The following is a 24,459-nucleotide window of genomic DNA, read 5'->3' on the forward strand; positions in this document are numbered from 1 at the left end:
AGGTGAGAATTTCCATATTCCTACATCATTTTAAAAATAATGTCATGGATGGTAAATGGTAAATACAATATTTTTTTGTTTAAAACATAATAATAAATAAAATAATCATAATGATAATAATATTGATTATATAAAAATGTAAATAAGCTGTCTACTCATTTCATACTTTTTTTTCTTTTTCACCTGTGTCACCTTCTTTATTATGAGGAGCTAAATGTGACATGCTGGTATCAATGGCTCCTCCTGTTCACCTATCGGGGGAAAGACTAGGCTGGACACTTTTGTTTTGCATGGTGAGGAACTCCAGGAGAGGTCATCTGGAGGTCAGCTGGAGATCGTCATCAGAAGGACACTCGTCAAACGGCCTTGTCCGCTTTGCTCCAACAAGCAAGCATCTCAACCACAGTGCCGTGGCAGGAATCAAAGTGGCCACCAAAGAGTGGACGTCATACAGCTGCTCTGTGAGTCGACGTCACCGAGCAAGCAAGAGACACCACAGCACCTTCGCAGGTTGGACACTTTAGAGTCACTTATTTCTACCATCCTAAATATTTTGCATTAATGACATTAATCCCTTTGTAATCTCTCCAGATGACCAAAACAGCATCTGTAATGAAAATGAGAGTAAAGGTACATTTTCTTTGTTATTGCTATCTACCTAATCTCAATTTCTACCTGATCTGACATAATTAAGAGATTTCCTAAACATACTGTTTTTTAATTTTATCTACATGTTTTTAAAATGGAATAAGTGTTTATCCTACATTATATGTATCATTATCATTATTGGTGTTGTTTATGACATTAGAGGTGGTCTTGTCTTCAGAAACTGCAAAATGGACCAACACAGTAATCATCTTCATCATGAAGCTGCTTCTTTTGAAGATTCTTATTTTTAATTCCATGATGACAATACACGCTGTTACAACGTGGTAAGGGACTGTTCGACACACAAATATGTAAATCACCTATACATAACTAAAGTGGCACAAAAGCTTGGGATGGTTAGCTCAAAATTGCTTGTGCCTGCTTGGACACATTACTTTGACAGTTTGGGAATATCCTTTATGCTGACAAAACAAAAGGGAGACTAATTCCTTTTTGAATTCTGCACTACAAATTAAAGAGTGTCACTTGTATGGTAGGGAGTTCGAGCATTAGTATTGTTTTGAAATGGTTGCATCCCAGGTGTTGACAGTTGAGGTTGTGTCAAAGCCAAACCTCACATCTTATCAGGACGTTAACTAACCTCAGACAGACATTACGGCATTCAAAGAGTGTGATCCCACTGTTCTTTCCCATATCATAGCTTGGAAAGGTGTTTTAAATGTTGCAATTAATTAGTTAGCCGCAAACTATGCCGGAACTGTTATGATTTTGTTTGTTAAAATAAAAACACATAAGACATGTTTCTTTGCTCCATGTTTTTAAGTGGCTCCAATAACACACTGACATAGCAACAGAGCACCACTGGGTGACAGCACAACCACAACTTCCATTTTTTTAAATTATTCACAGGGCAAGTGACTGTAGCTATCTAGACAGGAATCTACAGTTCTTAAATAAGTTAAGTATGCCAGCCTTGCCTCACAAACATTCACACATGATAAACACAAACACGATTGCAATATGACTGAATGGCTCGTAGTCCAGAGTTGACACGTTTATCAGATAATGAAAAAAGAAAACAAACATTTTCCACAACTGCTGCAATGTCCAAAAATGGACATGGTGGTGAAATGTTGGTTTGCAGGGATTAGTCCAATATTCAGTCCTTTAACCGAGATCCAACAAGAGAAAGAGTTTACTAATTTACAGTAGCATATTAAAAAACAGGTGGGGGTGGGGTGCTGGTTTGAATTGCTTCTATAATAAAGAGAAATGGCCATTTGTCTTTGGCTTAAATCAACCCAACAAAGATTACAATGAGCAACAAATACGAGCCCCTTTACTGCACTTGCGGTAAATTGGCAAAGACGTCAGAATCCTCTAAAATGACTCCCAAAGGAATTAGAAACACATCCAGGCAAGTCGGCAGTTGGATCAAAAAACACTGACACGCACACATGTTGAAATCGGGTCTGAAGAAGAAAAACATGTCCACACAAATGTTTTTAGTACATTCAAAAAATAGCAAAGGACATAATACTTAAAGCACTATGCTGAGTACAATTAGCTAGTTTGAGATTGATGTATTTTCATAAAGATTTACCGACGTTAGCGTGAGTAAGAAACACTGATGGGGATTTGAATGAGCAAAAAAATAAAGTGCTTCTATGAAGACAAAAATCCTCTTTCTGAGGTACGGGGGGAAAAAAATCACACCAAATATCAACAAAACAAACAAAAAAGAAAAACACTACACGATCACGCTGTGCTAGAAAGACCACAACATTATTTACATTTTGGGTAATGCATCGCTTATCACCTACAGAGCAACATTTAAGTCACTGTCATTGGCTTTCGATCCAAACATGACGAAAAGTGATAACGCTATGACACATGTCACATCTGGTTAAGTAAATCCTTCCTGTGAAGAGAGGAACCAGTATCAGTGCTCCGGCAAAAACTCTCTCTGGTGCACTTCATGTACATGCAGGACTATCACTTTTACACAAAGCTGAGTGTACAAAGCAGAAGCAGAGTGAGCAGTTGCAAAGGTTGGGGATAGTAGAAGGTGGAGGGGGCGGAGCCTCGGGGGTAGATCCTCCATCTATCTCTGTGCGGATGAAGACTCTCCATGTCTTTCTGGGCGCTGTACGCTGCCACGGTAAAGTTAGCGTCCCCTGTGGTAAGGAGGTCAAACACACAGGAGTGGAAGTAAATATCCTGAACCTCCAGCTGCTCACGGCAGCGCTCCTTAGCAGCCTGCACAGTGAACGCCTGCCTGTCGCTTTGAGAGTATAACTGTATCTGTGAGGAGTATCTGGGCTTGTGCAGATGCTGGAGCTGAAGGCCCACCGAAGGCGGCGATAGAGGCAGGTGGCCGCTTTGGTCGATGCGCTCCACTCTGGGGCAGCCGTTCAGACATAGCTGCAGGTCCTGGGTGGCATCGTAGGCCTGAGCCAGCTCCTCGGGGATCCGAACGGCCAGGGTCAGATAGCGACCGAGCTGTCGGACGATAACCGTGACGCCGATGTAGCCCGCGTGCAGTTCGATGTGGTGGCCCGGGCTGCGCTCTGAGATCCAAAGGGCCCTCACTTTCCCGGCGGCGCCGTCGGCCCCCATGGAGATGTGGATGGGGTCTCCGCTGCTGACCGTGCCATCGTCGAAGGCGGCGGGTAGGTTGTCTGTCACCGCCTGGTAGACTCTTTGGTCGGTGCAACCCTCGTAGGGCTTGAAGATAACCGTGATCTATAAGGGCACAAAGAGACCCGCACTAATGAAGTAAACTATAGTGACGGGTGCTGGAAAAATTTATATTACACATTTATGATGGATAAAACACTTGGAAGTCAAAAATGTTCTTTACCGTTAGGGATACCACTTGATGTCAGTTATTTCAGACCAAAATCAGTACGAGTACTCAATTCTTACGTAGACACCGATACCGAGCACCGATACCACTAATACAAAATGTTCCCCAAAAGCGAAATATCTTTCTCATACTATTTAACTTGTTTCACTAAGTTCAATTATAGCTCAGACAACAACACACTTTATTGACAGTGCAACATTTAAGAAATGTCTAAATGAGTTTTTAACAAGTTGCAATTTGACACAGCTATGCAAACATGCTGGCACAAGCATGCATGCACACACACTCCCCCCCACCCACACACACACACACACTCAGGACAGTGGAAGCAGCAGTGTGTGTACAAGGGTGTGGTATGAGCACTGCAGCGAGCGCGAGTCCAGCATCGTAGTTCCGGTGAATGGCGGCTTTGTTCACATGACAGCCATGAGGCATGAGCCCAGTCAGGCCATTAAGGCTGTGTGTTTGTGTGTGCATGCAAGTGTGTGTGTGTGTGTGTATGTGCATTCACGTGTGTGTGTGTGTTTCTAATAATTGTGACTAATAACATGCCCCACCTCTGACACAAGGTCAGACCTTCATCTCCACAGTGCAGCAAGCATACTATTTGCTTTGTGTGTGGGTGGGTGTGCAACTCTATTTGCTTGTGTGGGTGTGTATGTGTTTGAATAACCAAAAATGTGCATGCACGGCCTAAAATAAAGAGGACAGAAAAATCAACATATCCTGTTAAAATCTCTACTGCTTAATTTGTGGATTTTAGTTATCATACGGGGGATAAAGGGCCGCAACTACACACTAAGTGCAAGGAGATGACGCACGACAATAAACAGTGGGTCCTTTCACACATATCATTCCGTGTTATTAGAGGTCAGGCTATGCTGAGCCATTAACCACGTTAGGTTTCACAACAGTGCTTCAGTCACAAGAGACAGTCACAAGACTGAGCTGTTGGTCGTACACCTGTGAGGTTGATCGGCCGAGACCCAGAGAGAGATACATTAAAGTAGAACAGATTGATAAGTTGAGAGATGGTAACATTTTTTTACCTATGACTACCATTTTCATGTCAACAGGGGAGGAGGGGAGGGGCGGCAAAATAACACAAACATAAGATTTTTTGCCACCCTGAAGCGGTGGAGAGCTTGGAAAGGATTGGAGTTTTACACACTGCAGTCCACTGAAAATTCTATCATTGCATGTTTATGGATTTCACTGGTGAGTAACATTGCACTGTGTAACTGATAAGGTCAAACAGAACCCGGTCAAGGTCAAATTGTTACCACAAAATTCTTATCAACTGTACAAAGTTTATTTTTATTCTTTTTATAAAGTTTATTTTTATTTGAGATATGAATGATTAACTGTCATAAGTATAGTTAAAACCAGAAAATAAAATACCAACCTTGATGATGACTGATAAGAACTCCAGACAGTCGGCTTAGAGATGATTGTTAGTGTTTACTGTACGATATGAATAGCTTTAGATGAAGAGTAGTCAAAGTTCCCTTTCAATAGTAAATTTCATTCAAATTGTTGACTTGAGAAGTATGTCCTACATATAGTTAAAAAATCCTATGGTCATTATTATATATTTCCAATTTGCTTCAAGGGCCACAGAGGTATGTGAGATTTGTGGACGTTTCGCATAATGTCAAGAACGATGGCAAATGTCCAACCAGTCAGTCGAACCGTGTCAGTGTGCTCCTAATGGAATGCAAGCTAGATGAAATTCAACAAGCAGTCAAGATCAAATGAACTGTAGTGGTTGCTTGAAACACTGACTTTCATCTCTTAAAAGCCGTCAATGATTAACAAATAGCTTGTTTCTTACCTTATTGGTGGCTGTGGCAGAGGAGCCAGTGACCACTGGAACGTTGGTGACCTGAACCGACAGATAGTCATTATCGATGAGCGGCCACGCCCCCTCCACCTTGCAAGTCTGGAAGCTGTCCTTGAATGTCCTCAAGTGGGGGTCCCCGAACAGCCCGCAGAACAGGAATCCGGGCCTTGCGTGAGTGTGGCTGTGAGTGTGCGCGTGCGCATGGGCGTGTGCGTGCGCATGCTGAATGCGACTGTAGTAGTTGCACGGCTCGTGGTGGACCTCGGGTTGCGTCGAGGAAGTGGGGCCGTCTCGGGAGCAGTTCCTCTGGCTCATTAAGTCCGAGATGCCCAGCACGGCTGAGTGGAAGACCAGGTTGCCCCTGCAGGACTTTGCCGTCCTCTGCGTGCAGGCCTTGTAAGACCGCAAAGCTTTGCAGAATTCTACGTGAAAGTCATCCACAGCCGGTGTGAGGTGAGAGGTCAGCGACACAAAGTCGGTGGTGCACTTCTGGATGCGACACTGAGGGCTGATCACCTGGCAATGACCTACAGATGAAGGAGGGAAATATTATCAGTCACAAAGGTGAGCTGAAGCTCCGGAAAAGTCGGCAGGTTGGTTTTAAGCAGAAATGGAAAGTTTAGGACACAACTAAGATGAGCGTTTGGAGCTGGCTTTGATCTTAAACTCACAAACTTACCGGCTGGTTGCAATCTAATAAAAGAAAAGAACGAGCCGCCAACCGACTGCTCAGAACACTTGGATCAATCAAGCCGAACCGCTTTGCAAGTGTAATAAAGACAAAGTGTAATAAAACAAAGAGCAGCAAAAAGAAAAGATAAAGAATTGTTAAGACTACTCAGACTGTAAAAGATAAGGCCACGTTTATCAGGAACCATAAAAAGCGACCACAAGTCCTCACCACATTGTGTGTGAAATACACAAGGCCATGTGGCCTTCCATTAGCAGCAAGCACATTTTGATCAATTGAGATCTCGGGACTATATTTTACTTGCCAAAAGGAAAATTTAGCCACACACACATTAGTGGGGGATAACGACAGTGTGTGTCTGTGTGTGGCAGCATGCGGTGTTCGAAGGGTGAAAAGGGGAGGGGTCATATGGGGTGAGAGAGGCATATTAATATCTGACTTTTATCACCAAGAAATGCACAGGATTTTGTCTGAATTGTTGCTGTTCCCATTGTTTCATTTTGGATTGCGACACAAGTAAAACGGACGCTTTTGTAACGTTGGAGGGCGGATAGAGAGCAGATCGAATGCATCAGCCAAGGCATGCCTCGATTAGATTAGGCCAGAGAGGAGTGCAGTGGAGGAGCAGCTGCGTGCACACATTTAGAGGCAAAAGAAAGAATGTACTCATTTAAACCTCATATGATAAGGCCAATGAGGAAAAATCTAAAATTGTTTCAGCTCAAGTCAACAAATTCCTCTGATGTTACACCATCACTTATCAATATTAGATCTGGCTTGCACAAAAACAGGCACACAAGTGTGCCTTTGTACACGTTTGTTTTTGGGGGGCATGAAGAAGCCCGGACCACCATTTGGGGGCAGTAGTGCTCTGAATTTACAAAACGCTATGAGGGGACCCCATACTACTCACAACCCTTGGCTGTTCCATACCGACACTAGACCAGACACACAAACTGTATCGTGGCTGTCGGACACAGAGGACACATTGACCCTGACCGAATTAACCTTACTTCTGTCCCCCGTGCGCAGGCGGTACTAAAATACAGCTTGATATCTTATCAGCGCAGGTTTATTCTCTTTCACAAGGAGTCATTATCAGTAGCAGTTGTAACACTAACAAAAGCACCCTTTCATCACCAGACCTGAGCAGAGTGATGGAGCAACACAAGAATTGAGTCCAATAAGAACAGAGTTCAAACCAGATGTAAATAAATGCTCAAATGTTTTTGCTATGATGAGTAACAACTGTTCTGCTGCACTCGGAATGTAAACTGTGCTCTGGTTTGTGCTTCTACATTGGTCGTGCTCCAGAAAACTGGCATGCCTGAAACACTCGTCTTCAAATTTGCCCCCTTGTCTGACTGGTATAGAAATGTTTTGTGTGTGTGTGTTAGGATTGATGTCGATGATTTCCGACAAACGAGCGACCATTCAAATGTGTGACGTAATCGGATAGTGAGGTGTTTTAAAGTTGAGATGCATTGAATGAACTGGATTGATTTAGGTTATGTTTAAACCTTTCAAAAAAATAAGTAAATAAAGATTCCGCAGCAATTGTGAGAAATCTGATGCTATTTAAAGAAAAAATAGGAAAACGACACACTCAACATAAACTAACAATGGAATATTTTGTGGGTTTTTTTCCTCTGGGCATGTGACTTTTAATTCTGAGAAGATGAGATTTGTTTATGAGAAGGTCCGTTATGTGCTCTCCCTATTTTATCACATCAGGGAAGCCATCAACAGACCACAGTGTGCATCTTCGCCCTCAGTGCAATTCCACTATGCTTGAGGGGAAAAATGTCTTTTTGTGGTACTGTGTGTCAGAGTGAATAACAAAAATAAAATTGCCATCTCCTAAAATAATAGATAAAATTTTATGAGGACTATTCGCTCAAGTGTAAGCCTGGTGCGCTGTACACCCAAGGGTGAGTAGAAACAATAAAACAATATGATAGCAATATTTTACTTTCTTGTTTACTCCATTGCCTCTCCAGGCTGCTGCTATCATCTCAGAGGTTCAACGCCTTTTGCTCAATCACCGCCACTCTCTGCTGTTGTTGGTGTTCCCACCCCAAGTAATTAGCCGCCCTCAGCAATATTTCAGCCGGCAGTCGAGCCTCCCCGCATTCCCCACATGGCTTCTCTGCAAACACACCGGGGTCAAAGGATCCATGATGTGAATCTCCACGGCTTGGTTTTAAGATTTCTTTTGTCTCCCGATATGGAAGCCTCCAACCACTTTGATCCCTGGAGATCCGACAGGGATCTCCAGGCATGATCTCGCAGCCCAAGTGCTTATTGATCACCTTGTTGTGTGCACTCTCTCTCTCTCTCTCTCCCTCTCTCTCTCTCTCTCTTTCTCTCTCTCTCTCTCTCTCTCACCCTGAGCTCGGAGCAGAAGCTGCAACACTTTACAGGAACTCACAACAGCATGCACCCTCCTTGACAAGAAAGTCAGGAGTGCGAAGACAAGATTCCGACATTCCTGTCCGCCTGTCCAAACAAACACATGGCAATGTCGTTCGCAAGACTAGCTGCGAGAAGTGTGTCTCAGGAACGACTCGTACAAGTTAATACAAATCAGTGCTCTGTTTGCCAAATGAATGATAGGTATTCTTTCAAGGTGAGACTGAGGGGTGCCTGGAAGGTTGGTTTTAATGGCAAGTGTGTCTGTTTTTTTCCCACCAAGTTGTGTGCAGAGGTGCTTTTGTGCCGCTGCCTTGGTTGTGTTAAACTAATTACTGAAGGTGTGACAGCTTCACAGACAGCCAACCCCCTGCGCACGCACAATAACATACACAGACAGACACACTTTTGAACAGTGGCTCCATAAAGAGAGTCTGCTTTTTGCACCAAATAAACATACAATTGTTCTCCAGGATAAAACAATCCAGATATGTGACACTTTATGAACCGTTAGCTTTCAGTGAGCACACCTCATTTACATTCAGTGATGTGTTTCCGACAGTTATGTTAAGAACATGCATTCGACATTAGCTGAAATATTAAATTGAGGCTAACGTGAACTGCACTCAACTTTTACTGTGAAGATATCCCCACTAGAGATGTCTATTATGGAATGCAGTATTGTTGTCTATATAGAAGTGCAAATATTTGCTCATGTTTATATCAACTGTAATTATTATTGTAATATTATTCTAAAGACAGCGATAGATGCCATTTGTTAGTAAGGCACTGATAAAGGCTGGATCTATGCTTTTCAACTCCATTATATGAATTTAACTTTTATTATGAGCAGTCCAGCATAGAGGCTTTGCTATTCATTAAGCTCCAGTAAACACCATAAAACAAGGTTTTACTTGTAGAAAGAGACTCATAACTGCTTACATTCTTATTGATAGCAGCTATATGCACATGTGCAGAAGCAATGAGCCTCCCCTACTCTCGCAGCCATAGACAGGAGGAGAATGACGACCCCAGAGAGAGGAGCATGCAGAAACTCGATCCGGGCTGGGGCTGCCGCACTGCCGCTATAAACAGAGCCAATGTCAAGCAGGCGTGGGCCCAACACAAAGAAGAATAAAAGGGTCTAAAAAGCGATAACAGCACGTATGGTCATTGTAATATGCGTTCTGTAAGATGAGAGTGATTTTTTTTTTAAAAAGTGCCAGCGGTGTATCTACCTATGCGCGAAGCGGAGGTCAGAGCGATGATCAGCAGCAGCAGTGGCCGGAGGCGGCGCACCAGAGACGGGGTGGCGAGGCGCTCAGCCCCGCTGCAGCAGCATCCAGCTCTCCCCATCCCCGTCCATGCAGGGCAAGGAAGGGGGAGAGGACAGAGCTCCAAAAGGCGAGGGAAAGTGATGGCCAGGCCTTGGGACGACTACTTCTTCTTCTTCTTCTTCCCCACTCTTCTCTCCTTGTTCTCCTCCACGGGTGAGCAGGGGCATGAAAGCACTTCCACTCCACGTAATAAAGGGCGGAGGTGCACAAGGAGAGCCGAGAAGAGGAGAAAGTATGTCTGTCAGCGAGAGTGGGCACACTTTCACTTGTTCCCGCATCCACACTTGCAGTGACACGTGTGATTTCAGCGCACCACTGGAACTGCTTCCTTTTCGCGATCGTTCGCTACTTGACGGACTCCAAACACACACAATCTCATCTCAGTTTCTCTCTGCATGAGCTCTCTCCTCCTCCACTCCTCCCCCTTCACTTTCTCCTCCTCCTCCAAAAAAATCAATAGAGCCTCAAGTGAGCCCTGCTGGCGGGAATCAGAGCGAGGGAGAGGTAGAGAGAGGGTGGGGGGCAGAGAGAGAGAGAGAGAGACCTTTGAACTTTACAAATATTTATCAGCTCAATGATAGCAAAATTAAAAACAATGAGGTGATGATTGGATTTTGTTTTCTTGAAGACAGCTTCTTTATTTCGGCTTAATTAGCAAAAAGAGCAATAAACGAATTTCAGAATCTGTGCATCGGGGGTTTTGCAATTCAACAGATTATTAACTAATTATGTAGATTCCATAAACCTCAACTAAAGGAGAACTAACCGCTTTGGGTCATAAACGAATGGCTTAACAGTGGCATTCATTGTGAGTCTGAGCCAACTTCCTTTTTTACGTTGTCGTCAACAAATGGTTGGCGGTCCACAAAAAATCTGAACAACCATGAAACTGTCCCTGCCGGGGAAAAGGTTGGGTACCACGGATTTATGTCACAGCTGAGATCTTTTCAAAATATAAAAATTACACATCGGATATAGCAGAAAGTAAAAAGCAATGGCTTAACAACGCTTACACAATTTCATCAACAAAGTCTAACAACCTAAAGCATGTGCACACAATGTCAACACAACTACAGTAGTGTACTTACCTCAAACTCTCTCCAACCACTAAACACTGTCAAAACAACTTATACAAAATTACATGATAGGTCTATGTGCTATGAGTACGTTTAATAGGTTTTTAGAAAATGTAATAAATGAGATCATTTAATAAAGAAGAAAATGACTGACTCCCAACAATATGATACAACGTCAAAATACAAACGCTTACAAGTACAACATAGCTCACTCACACTCAGAGCACCTGGCACAAAGACAGTTTGTTTCTGAACGTCCAACTTGTCTACACCTCCACACCTCTGCTTCCCCTCTCCACTTCAACCTCTCAACACCCCTCCTCACTGCAGAACCACAAACAAGCCATCATTCAACAAGCTCTGTTCTGCACATCTGTGTGCGCGTGTGTGTGCATGTGTGTTTGTGTGCGTGTGCGTATGTGTGTGCGTGGCTACAGCAATGCGGGGAATCTGTTCTTCTCCCCCCTCAAACAAACCAGGCATGATGCGGCATGATGACACGTGACTGATTGATTGATGATTTTGAGATACACTAGGGAGGGGTGTAACAAAAAAAAATTAATCAAAAAATCCGTTTTAATTTAAAAGATACAACTTCATCAAATTGAGCTGAGTTGAACCATTATGCGTTTTGAGATACATATCGAATCTTTTGAATTGGAAAGCTTTACACCGGGGTTATTTTAGTTAACAAAACCCAACAAAATTAGTAAAACTGAAATTGAAAAAAAATATTTAGTTGATGAAATAATAATAAAATATTAAAATAATAAAGAAAAAAATTAACTTTATAAAACTAACTGAAAGATTTGACAAAACAATATCTGTGTGGTGTGAATTGTTGGTTATCATCAATCCACGGGGTCCTAATTTTTGCAACAGCTTGACAGAGGGCGTAAGTATCTCTTTGTTCCGCCTTATTATCCAAACAAAGGCTCTTCACATCTTGAGCATGATTATTCTTTGAAACACTTACTGATAGACTAAGTAGCTATTACTTTAACTCGAGAAAGTGTTGCTTGGAATGACCATGACAGCTTTTATCCACTTAAGATGTGTTACCTGAGGGAAGATGAGCTCAGAGATCATCATCAAATTCAAAGTGAATAAAAGTTTTATTTGTCTGTCAAGGTAACCCTCTTTAAATGAGACTTGGCCACCATAGCCGTTTTTTTTTTTTTTTAAATCTACGCTGAGAGTGGCTATGGTTGAGTCATGAGGACATTAGCTTGGAATTGTCCCTTTAGCATCTGCAATTGAATGGCAAGAAGACAAACTCCACAAATTCAAAGCCAGAATAAAATGATGTATGTGCATTTTTGTATATAGTTTTGGAATTCATCTATTTGATACTGTAGGGCCACGGCTTCAACCAAGCACCAAATGCTTCGCTTTATGCTTCTGACAGCATATAACCAAAAGGAGCACCACATTCCCGCAAAGCTTGGACAAACTAGCCACAAAACAGGATAAAGATCAACGTACAAGTGTTCTAAACTCTCACACCAGTTCCAACTACCCTTTCCTCCCTTATCCGCAAATTAACCGTCTTCTCCTGTCATCTTTTCTTCCTTTGTGTGAAATCTGAAACATTCACAGCCCTCCATGATGGCCTAACAAGAAAGCTTGTGTTTCCTCTCACACGCACACACAGAGCAGAGCAGTGAGACGGAAACAGCTGAAGGGTAGATGAGGATCATGAGGTTGCCGTTTGGTTTGGGTCAGTGTTTTGCAGCTGCAAGACAAAGATGCCATTAAAACCATCCCTTGAGGCCCTCGGCGTGTTGAACAAACATTACATTTGATAAGCCAAAGCCTTGTGATTCCATCAGTTCTCACTTTGGAATATTGGATCACTCTTTTATGACTTTTGTCGTGATGTTCCCAAGACTGGGACCAGTTTTTTGGAGTGTGTACAGTCAATATGATAATGAAATAATTGTCAAGCGTTCATACAGTGTCCCTCTTTGTGTGTGACATGACACACATCCAATTCATCCATTTTAAATAGCACTTGTTGTCATTGATCCATATTTTCCACATGAGTTTGATTAATGGTGTGGTATGTATGCTATCATAAAATTGCGGGTTTCTTCTTTTCTTCAGGACAGGCCATGTGGAATTATCCAATCCATTCCACTTAATCATATTGACAGTGTCCTTATTACTAAAATTCACAAGATGAAATCTTTTCTAAAAACGTACAAATTCAATATAATTGATAAATTATAGTCAATGTTTTTGTTTGTTTATTTTTATACAAACCCAAGATATTCTTCAGAAAACATGAACATGCAAATTCCTGCCTTATACATACACACATGCACACAAATACACAAGCACACACATGTCTCTGTTGATCCCTGCTCCACACATGCGTTCACTTTTAAGTTTTACACATTCTTTATGCTACAGCTGGTCCATTTCCTGCGGTGCCACCCTCATCTTCTGTTTGGAATCACAACCACTTGAATACGCACAGCAGAGGTACAACAAAATGACAGATGCTGACACTTGTGTGTGTGTGTGGGTGTGCGTGTGTCAGTGTGGAAGATGCCAAACCCAGGTGAGTCCCCCTCCTACCCCCAAACATTCCAGCATCCCGCACAGTGACAGATAGAGCGAAAAAGTGAGCGAGATCTTTCTCGCCTACATCCAGCTGTGAGAGCTTCCCTCTCTCCTCCTCCCCCTCTCCCTCCCCCTTGGGATAGAGAGCTCACACGACGGCAGATGGGCGGAATGCATAATGCATAGACTATTTGGGGGGCTGGGAGGGTGTGTACAGTCTTTGGGGAGTGGGCTGTGCAATGGTTATAGATCTAATGGGCGTGCGCTCTTCCATTCCCATTTGAAGTGCAAAAAGCCAAATGAGTGTGAAGTGTTTCATTACTCATGCTCGGCGCGCTCCATGCACAACATCTCACTGCAGTCACAACTTTTGAAGGACATTTAAGGCGGGCGCTTATATGAATCTTTTGTTGTCGACAGACGTGCTCCTTCTGCCTCCCTGCTCGTGTAAAGCCGCTTTAATTCCCTAATTGCTCTGATTACTGCAAGATGAGGCCTATGTATCATAATGCCGTGTAATTAGTACTCGGTTGTGAACTAACAAGGCTTCCTCAGGCATTGGTAATGGATTTAAGATAGACAAGCTGAGCTGAGGCATGACTAATACAGCAGGGTCGGATAATTAATACCTCCGCCTCTGCCCAAGGAGTTCCCAGACAGATGCAATACTTCACTTCTGGGTTTTTGTGAATTGTCAAAATCACACAGTCGATATGCGTGTCAGATAATGAGGATGCAATTGACAAATTCACACGTTGGTTTATACAAACATCAATACAGGAAGAATGAGGAGAGAGGGGAAAATAATAAAAGAGCAATGAAGACAAGACAGAACAAGAGAGAGCTGGCAGGTAGCGCTTCTCTGGAGATTCATTAGGCTTGACAGAAATGCCGGCTGTGAATATGCCGGCACAGCAAGAAACACAAGCACACACACACGTGCATGATGGCAGCTCGGTGCAGGTGTACGATGCTCTCATCTGCTGACAGGTTGGAATAAAAGCGCCAAGAAGATAGTATGGGCCGATTTAGAGTCCCGCTGAGAAGACAGCTCGCTGTGCGTCTCCAAATAGCTACGGTGGAAATTAACATATTTTGAGTGGCATTAAGTTCTGCCTGTCATGGCACACAAGGCTCTCAAATGAAGACTGAAATATTTATTTAGTGTTGGAAAAATGTTTCCAAACGGCTTAAATATTAAACCAGCTTGCCCGACTTCAAGAAATAATGAAGTGGCCGTGCGTCTTTGAGCTTTGCGTGTGCGTGTGTGTGTGTGGGTGGATATATATATATATATATATATATATATATATATATATATATATATATATATATATATATATATAGCGAGAGAGAGAGAGAGAGAGAGAGAGAGAGAGAGAGAGAGAGAGAATTGCATGCATTCATTCATCAGTTCAAGTCTTGTATTATACTCTACACTCGACTGGCATCATACACTTCATAACCTTTTATATTGCTTTTTTTTTTGTGACTCCCACTGAATATTGTCTCTTGTGGTCTTTCTCGCTTCGGCACATTTTGACACGGTGTGACGGTACATATTGCCACCTCATTTTCTGTCAAAATCACCAGGATGGTGAAGTTCATTTTCTATGTCTATCCAGAGGGGACCCCAGCTGTGGGTTGGAGATCATGGGACCATGTTTCCGTGACAACCAGACATCGTCACTGACACTACAATAACAGACTGAATAATTGAGGCGGATCCATTTTTAAACAGCATGTCAATTCACAATGAAACATCCCAGAAAAAGGACACACTCAGACTATGTAAAGAATATTTTACAAAGACGACAGACTATTCACAAATGAAGTGACATTTTTATAAGTGGGCTGTAGAGTAAGAAAAACAAAAGAAAGTTATGCTCAGATATGTTTGAAATACTGTATGTCGCTTTTCATACTCTGGGCCATACGGTATGTGTTGTTTTCAGCATTGATATATTTTTTTAGCAAAAACTACTTATGTATTTTCAATGAGCAATGAAGGAAAATCTCACATACTTGTAATTGTTTCAGATCTAGATAGTGGATTAATTGTGAAAACGTTTGGCCTTGAGTTGCCTGCCACGTCTTCAGCTTGGCAGTTGTCCAACACTGGAACATTACGCATTAGGCTTTTATGACTGTTTTAATCTGCAACTGGAGTCCTGCACATTTTCAGCTTTTTCAATGTCGGATCAAGTTGACAGTTGTTGTTTTCCTGAGATTTTATTCTACTCTCTTCCATTTTGTGTTGCATTACAGTAGTTTCTATGAGCATATAAAAGATTATATTACTATCTGGTCACTTTATTGGGCCATAGCAAAGGTCATCTCTCTATGGAGTGCTCTTCGTAACTCGATAAAATTTATGGTATATCATTTTGTAATACAGCTCATTTACTACATGTTGTGGCATTTTAGTTTTTGTACTACATATACATTTGCATGTGCTGCACTAATACAGCAAAGATTTTATTTGTATCTTCATTTCTGACCCTCCATTCAATACACAATTCCATTACAAGTAGTACCTGTATATTGAATACACTAATTATTTAATAAATGTAATACACAGTATGTTTATGCTATATTCAAATAAAATAGATAAATTATATAATGTTTTTAAAACTGAGAGGTACTTCATGGCTATTAATTAATGCGGAAGGGCTACCAATTTGGTACACACCTCTGAAATAAAAAAAATCTCAAATTACCTTCACGCCATTATTAATAATTCACATATTGTATTTACGTGGATATCGATTCGGTCAATGATTTTTCACAACAATTATGAAATATGAATATCAGTATGCACGCACAAAACAGCACCCCCATGACTGTTTTTCCTCTGAGACTCATAAATGACAGTTACTATGTAAGCTTAGTCATAAAACTTTAACCTTACGTCTTGGATAGTCACCCGCTAAATAAAAAATGTCTGTTTGCTATTTATGTTAGTATGATTAAAACAGTCTCGTTTGATGAGAGTAGCGAGCAAACTGCTGTTGATTGAAAATGATCAAATGGCATCATCCATCGGCGCTACTATTCCTGTCAAATTTCATCATCTGTTTAAATCAAGATAGTGGGCATGGATGGATGATCGTTCATCATTGTGAAGTATTGCCGCATTATGAGGATAAGTGGGTCAAATTAATTGAGACGGATATACAATGCATGTTTTATCAGGATGTTAAATGGGACTTTCACAGTTGAGGTCAACTAACAAGGATAATACAGTCTTAACAGTCAGTGTGAATTTTATCCCTCTGGCAGATTTCTTCCTCTGTTTCACATCAACTATTTCAATGTATTCCAGCACTGACAACACACTCTCTCGCCTTTCATCCCCCTCGTGTCTCTGCAACGTTTTGAAGTTTCTTTGTTTTACAACATGGGGGGAAAAAAATAAACAGTTCACAAAGGAATATCTAAAAGCAGACACACGCATTCAAATATCACACTTGAAGAATTAGCAACTGATGGCATATTCAGATGGAACCTAGGGCTGCGATCCAAATATTTGCTCTCATGATTTATTCCTTTCTCCTCAAGGCCAAAGGGGTTGGGAAATATCTATTGTGTCTGCACATGTTTGCGAATGTGGTTACTTCACAAGCTTTTGCATTCACACCCGCACATGCTCAGACAACAGACAACACAACATGAAAGCGGATCAGGGCCAATTGTGTTTTTCTATTCATTGTTTATCCAGTGATTGTAAAATCTCTATATTGTGTTAGCAGCCAGGATGAGATTTTGTAATGAATGAAAATGCATTGAATTTGTGTATGCACAGAGCAGACAGACAGACTTGTCTTTTTAAGTTCCATGACCATAGTCGTAAAAGAGTAAAGCGGAAGTCTCACAAGATTTTTTTTTTTTTTTTCTGAAAATTTTGATTGAAATCCAAGTTCAGAACTGTTTTAGGATAATACTAATTCAACTCTTATGGAGAATTTGAAAGTACCATCATTGAGCATTCAAGGCGAAAAAAATCGCAATTTGCATAAAAATACCTTCCAGCGTTTTTCCTTCCTGACGTTATTTCTCGGTTTGGGATTTGGGGAGAAGATCCTCCCCTGTCGTCTCCTGAGTATCATACACACAAGCAGATCCCCACAAAGACACGCACTCCTCTCAGCTCACCAACCTCCAGGCGGTGCACCTGGGTACAGCACACATCTTCATGCATACACATACACGCATACAGTATGAGGTTACAGCTGCACAAAGAATATCAAAACAAATTGCAGGACTTGTCACCTGGCCGTCATCAGGAGGCCTCACGAGATGTCACATGATCATCCGGGAGATGATACATGCACATCCACGCACACAGTGTAAAAAGGCGAGAAGGATTGATCTCCCGCTACGGTATTGATTAGCCAACCCCCCAACCTGGAGGATGCCAGCTGTGTCAAGCCATCTACTTCCTGAAGCACTCCTGCAAGGAGGCCGAAAATAACAAGCATCTAAGAGACATCTTAAAGGGGAATTCTGCTGGCTGCAAAAGGCCAGGATGTCCACTGGGAAATACTTGAGTTTCATGACGGGTGCTCCGAGACATTTGTTTTAACCTTTGCCCCAGGTTCGACTCAAAATGTGTCTGTTTATTTGTGCAAAATGCAGTTGTGTAACCACTTTTTGCCCTTACCTCGCCCTTGGTTAGTGTCTTATATGAGGGGCCAGTCTTGTGGCCGTGAGTGTTTTATTGTAACTTCTTTTTAGACTTCAATCACAGTTGAATATGTTATAATGTAATTGAAATTGCCTGCAAAATTCTGGGATATTAACTTTTATTTATTATTTATTTATTATTTACTTTTATTTTAAGATTTTCCAATGGTGATGTTTGACCATAGAACAATTTTTTCCAATCATTTCACAGGCCCACAAAGCAAACCTCAACAGGTTTCATGACGTTTCATTATTTTTTTTAGGGAGCCTGAGGAATATTAATATTTTACTCATGTAGTAAATGTCCCCCCCCCCAATAAAATTAAATGGAAAGACAACCATTCTGATTAAATGTATTATAGTCATGTTTGGCAAAATAATCATAATGTAACCATAAAGTAAAAAATTGCACCTAGCACCACTGTGTTCGGACTTGAGATTTATTTTGTCTTTGACCTCACTGATACCCCACTTAAACTCCCCTGGTCTCCCCTCACTCAGTATTTTGACAAGTTGTCACCCTCCAAGAGCACTGTCAAAATGTAGAAAATATATAAAAGAGACGACAAGTCAGAATTTAAGACTAACATTTTTTTTTTTCCAAGCAGAGGTGAGACAGTGAAAATAGATCTGAGCTCGCTGCGATAAAAGACAATAAAGTGTGGAAGCTTTTTCCCTTTGTTTGATGTCCTCCCCTTGAGGGTTCGGTGACAGAAAGCGCAGCACCAACCCGGTTAAAAGAGAAAAAAATGACAGCAGCCATTTCTCTCCATGGCCCTTCACGATGGCGGAGAAGAAAACGAGCAAAAAAGAGGGGAAAAAAGAGACAGAGAGACAAAATACCATAGAGGAGCCTTTGGGGTCTCATAAATCAAGACCTGCACTGAAAGGGAGGGTCCTGGAGGTCCTTGTCTGAGAAGACAGGTGTCCATAGCATTCTGGGTCAGAAGGTTACGCTCCACCACATCAATCACCACCAAAAAAGTCACACACACCCACTCAGATATTACCTTGAGACCACATTCAAGTTTTGCAATCCTGATTACATTTTGAAATTTTGTTTTACATGTGATCAAATATGAGAGCCTGGATAAGTAATTCAATGTTGATTATTCCAGAGATTATTGAGGTTTTATTTCCATATATGAATAAAAGTGAAAACACCTCAGCTCACGGGGGCTGCTGACAATATTAGCATAGTAATAATGCACATGCTGTAGTTATGGAAATTGAATGGCATTGAATTACCATGCAGCACAATATGTTATGGTTATTAAATGCATGTTTTTCTGGGTTTGGACTTTCTCTGAATTTTTTCCTTTTCCTGAGAGAAGATGAATACATACCAGAAAGCAAATCTGTGGCACAAAGATATATATAAGAAATAATGAGTGCATTGTTTGTAAGTTTCAATAACAGCAACGTGTCTAAAACTAATCTTTTACACTATGACTGCATGACAGTTAAGAAATGTGACTTCAAACATTGCAACAAAACTTTTGAATGATCTGCTTGAGTTTGTACAGTTGAACGCTGGTTAGATTTGGTGATAAAAATTGATATTATTAATCTTATTTGCATTCAATTTATGGGTTTAAAACTTGATGGTTCCCCTTTATTACAGCAATTACGCTGACATTTGAGCATTCGATTATGTCATAAGGATAATTGGACAACCATTTGGTGTCACATTTGGAATATAAAATAAAATGATTGCGTTTGCAGAATTTAGTCGTAGTATCCAAATTGTTTGGAGCATGCTGCTACGTTGGTGGCATGACCTATTTGTAATGGAGTTTTTCTTTTACAATAAATGTTTTATGTTTTGGGAATGTACAGGCAATTAAAACTCTTAAAAGAGCAGTTAAATCAATCCTCTCAGCTGCCTCAGCTTGCCAGTTTTATGGGCAGATGTTTGCAAAAGAGAAATTGGTTTGTCTGTTTTTTCAGAGGTGGATATTCCGCCATATTTTCAGCAAGGCATCTGGGTTGTGCCACAATGTATGTATGCCTGTGATTGCACAGCAAAGGCTTTGCATCTAGCCATGTAACTTGTTGTTTTTCCTCAGGCACAGTGGTTTTGTTGCAAATCATATGGATGGATCCATAAAGCGCTGATTTCTGTTTTTACTGGTGTACTACTGACATTTTTTTTTACAAAAATGACAAAAACAGATATTTTTTAAATTTGCCAGCCACCTTAAAACTCAAACAGTTTTAAGCATGGCTACACAACATGCTGTTAGACCATATAACACTCTTTTCAGACATTCAAGTGAAGCAATTTTTTGGAATGTTCTTTCCACTCTGCCATGACTCCGTTATTGCTTCCAGGAGTCTGACACGATCATTGTGCAATTACAAACTGCTTGAAAACATGCACATAAGGACAATTGCAATGGAATCAAATCTGAGGCCCTTCTATGTCAAGCTGTATTCTTAACCACAGCTGCTTTTTGTTAGACACTTTTGGAACCATCTCCAGTCCTGTCTCTCATCCTTAACCAGAGTGGAAAAAAAAAATCTAAATCAACTGTTATGGTTTAATGATGTAAACCCTTAAAGGTGGTACTACCCTATTTCATTTGTGAGGATTAAAATGAAGCTCCTGCAAACCACATGCACACACAAAAAAAAAAAAAAAAAAGACACGTGCAGAGAGTCAAAAAGTGAAGGGTTCCACGGAGTTCATGAGTTAGTGAATAATACAAGCCCCCACATTGGACCTTGTAAAAATGGCCTGTGTGTGACATGCATACAATGTTGGCCGTGTGCATGTGCACGCATATGTGTGTGCATGTGAGTGTATTTGCCGTAGTAACAAAATGAATTATTCACTGTTTACTGATGAGGACGCATTTTAGGCTCCCAGGAGTAGCGTGCAGACACAGGCCTCACCTCTCCTCTCTTACGCCGTCATCTTTTATTCACCTCACCCTTCCTTCATCACCACTCAGACCGCTTTGGCTCCGATCGTTCTAATCAGCTGCCTTTGTGGATGAATAAAAGAAAGACAGCAAAATAATTGTTCAAAAGGTGCGGTTGAAATCAAAAGCTGTCTGATCCTGCTGAACGAGTTAAGAAACATGCCTCTGATGATAATGTTTTATTGTACTCAGAAAGAATACATTTGCATGTTTTGCGTCAAGGACGTTCTTTCAAGCTGGCTGGTCGCCTCACCTTTATTTTATGGTGGACACTGATAAATGTCTTTTAATACTTGTGTGATGTATATGTTTGCCCATAAAGGCAATTATGTTTTTTCTATTTCTTGTGGGAAGCATTGATTCAATATCTGAACAAATCAGAGGTCAACCAGCGTCCTGGGAACGGATTGTGTCAGACCTTAATGGTTCCACTGTACATTACAAGCAAGTATCCAGCTCCTCGTCGTATGCTCGCGCGCACACAAACAAACTTGACTCTGAGTGAGCCTATCAGTGCAGACCTCCTTTATTCCCTGGTTCATCCCTCACTTTCAGGTCCATTGGTCCCAATTACCAGAGCCAAAAAAGCCAGTCAAACGCGCATGGTCCACTTAGCCTCTATACGCAGCCCAGCTTGCATGTTTGTGCGTGCACGTTTGTGTGTTCGTGTGTTTTTGGAGTTTCCCATCCGGTGCAGCCGCTGTGGTGCTTATTAAATAAAGCCTGTCTAAAGCTGCCCTAATCCTTTCCCATAGCTTTCCCTTAACACACAGAGAGACACATGTGCATTTCTTCACGGTTGCAGAGACTGAAGGCTCAGCAATAGTTTTTTTGTGTGTTTTGTCAACATGAGCAAATAGAAAGTGAAAGAAAGTAGAAGCACATTGTTATGTTGATTGCATATGTTGTATCCAACTCTGTAGATTTGGCTTTGTATAGCCCTGGTACAGAAAGTCAGTTATATGAAGTTCATCTGATTTATACACCTCATTTGTGAGATCAACCTGGCATAATGCCTTCTACCAATTGTGATGTTAATAATCCATTTTAGATCACCAGTGCAATTTAAATAGCTTTGTAAGAAAATTGTAAAAAACAAAAACAAAAAACTTTGCATCTGTTCAAGACCCTATCAGAAAGTCCTCGCATTAAATTTGCAAAAACTGCATTATTATTATTATTATTATTATTATTATTATTATTTTGCTTCATTCTTATTGTGTGTTGTTAACATTGATGAAAATAATGAACAATTGTGACCAGAAGGTGTTTGTGTGTGTTTGGGTAACAAGTGAACAAATTTTATAATTACATCTAACACACACACACGCACACGCACGCGCACACACACACACACACACACACACACACACACACACACACACACACTCTAAACTAGGCAATTAGAGGGTAGGGTTGAGGTGTGAAGAGCCGCATGGGACACACTTCAGAAAAAAATTCAACGCATCTCAATGAAGGGTCCTCAAAACGGATGCAGCTTGCAGAGATGTGCACATCTCACCCACATCCACTCAGACACACATCTCAATTGTATATGCGTGACAAAGAAGAGCGTGGCCACATCTTTCTTTGTTTCAGGACAAAAAAAAAAAACGGGTCAAACATATCATTAGTATTGTCCATGTCTCCAAGATACACACTACGCCCCCCCCCCACCAACTCACTCACACACAGAGAGAGACACACACACACACACAGATGCTAACAGATTTGCTCGTAGGGTGTGGGAGGCCCCGGTGAGACTCTGCAGACAATCACCGCTACGAGTACAAGCTGGTCTCTCTTGGCTCTCGGGCTTCAGCATATGAAAGTGCAACACATTACACCCCCCAGTGACAAAAAAAAAGCAGCAACTATGGGGGTGTAATGGGAGGATGTAATACAAGCAATTTGTCTACAAAGGAGGAAGATTAGATTCTTTTGTTGGCATGTAAATATGCACACGCGCATCTATGCGTCCATAACATTTGAAGGTATGGACCTGCCAAACCTTTTGGTATACTTTCATATGATTCAAGATTCAAGATTCAAGATTCAAGAGTTTTTTATTCGCCATGTTTGAGCGTGCCAAACAAGGAATTTGACTTCGGTAAATCACAGCCTCTGTTCAACATTTAGGTGACTAACAACAACACTCAGCACATGTGAAGAACGAAAGATATTCTCAAGCATCCCCAGATCTTAAACTCCCAAGAGGGCAAGGGAAAACTCAAAACTCCAGCTATGGGAAATGAGAAACCTTGAGAAAAGTCCACAGATGGGAGGGTCCCTCTTCTAGGATGACCAGGCTGCAATGGATGCAGAGAGGACACATAGTACAAACAGTGTAAACAAAAAAGGTGTGGAAAGCAGGATGTTATTGCACAGTAATGACTCTGAGACTCTAAGAGTGGTGTGAGTTCATCAGAGCGACAGCCTGGGGGAAGAAGCTGTCTCTGTGTCTGCTGGTTTTAGTGTACAGAGCTCTATAACGGCGTCCGGAGGGGAGTAGTTCAAACAGGCTGCAACCTGGGTGCGAAGGGTCTGTTGAGATGTTACTTGCACGTTTCCTGGTCCTGGTCAGGTACAAGTCTTGAATAGATGGGAGGTTGATTCCAATTATCTTTTCTGCAGTCCTTATTGTCCGTTGCAGTCTGTGCTTGTCTTGTTTGGAGGCCGATCCAAACCAGACAGTGATGGAGGTGCAGAGGACAGACTGGATGATGGCAGTGTAGAAGGTCTTCAGCAGCTCCCGCGGCAGGTTGAACTTCTTGAGCTGTCTCAGGAAGTACAGCCTCTGCTGGGCCTTCTTCCGGACAGAGTCTATGTGGCCGGTCCATTTCAGGTCCCGAGAGATTGTGGTTCCCAGGAACTTGAAGGTGTCTGATGAGAGAATAGTATTACTGCGGATAGTGAGGGGTGAAAGTGGTGAAGGGCCTCGCCTGAAGTCCACTGTCATCTCCACGGTCTTGAGCGGGTTCAGGTCCAGGTGGTTTTGGCTGCACCAGTGGACCAGCCGCTCCACCTCCTGTCTGTATGCAGTCTCATCACCGTTCTGGATCAGTCCGATGAGAGTGGTGTCGTCTGCATACTTCAGGAGCTTCACAGAAGAGTCACTTGCGGAGAAATCGTTGGTGTAGAGGGAGAAGAGCAGTGGGGAGAGGACGCACCCCTGAGGGGCTCCAGTGTTGGTAGTCAGAGTGTCAGATGTGATGCTCCCCAGCCTCACACGCTGTCTCCTGTTGGTCAGGAAGCTGGTGATCCACTGACAGGTGGAGGCAGGCACCGCGAGCTGGATGAGCTTCTGTTGGAGGATGTCAGGAGCGATGGTGTTGAACGCCGAGCTGAAGTCCACAAACAGGATCCTGGCGTACTTTCCTGGGGTGTCCAGGTGTTGCAGGATGTAGTGCAGACCCATGTTGACCGCATCATCCACCGACC

General features: G+C 41.9%; 2 protein-coding genes across 2 annotated transcripts; one reads left to right on the forward strand and one right to left on the reverse strand.

Moving 5' to 3' along the window:
* Positions 1-44: 44 nt before the first annotated feature.
* On the forward strand, positions 45-1,409 carry LOC148397930 (uncharacterized). The gene is made up of 4 exons (XM_088375341.1): positions 45-51; positions 211-510; positions 592-630; positions 827-1,409. The coding sequence occupies exons 1-4, from the start codon at positions 45-47 to the stop codon at positions 934-936; spliced, it is 456 nt and encodes a 151-aa protein (XP_088231467.1). The 3' UTR covers positions 937-1,409.
* On the reverse strand, positions 1,410-10,152 carry rgmb (repulsive guidance molecule BMP co-receptor b). The gene is made up of 3 exons (XM_088375403.1): positions 9,663-10,152; positions 5,313-5,848; positions 1,410-3,354 (listed from the first exon to the last, which is right to left on the reverse strand). Exons 1-3 carry the CDS (start codon positions 9,778-9,780, stop codon positions 2,611-2,613), a joined length of 1,398 nt encoding a protein of 465 aa, XP_088231529.1. The 5' UTR covers positions 9,781-10,152; the 3' UTR covers positions 1,410-2,610.
* Positions 10,153-24,459: the final 14,307 nt, after the last annotated feature.

This window comes from Syngnathus floridae, chromosome 5 (assembly GCF_059516105.1).
Source record: "Syngnathus floridae isolate MCC-2025c chromosome 5, RoL_Sflo_1.0, whole genome shotgun sequence".
NCBI classification, from domain to species: domain Eukaryota; kingdom Metazoa; phylum Chordata; class Actinopteri; order Syngnathiformes; family Syngnathidae; genus Syngnathus; species Syngnathus floridae.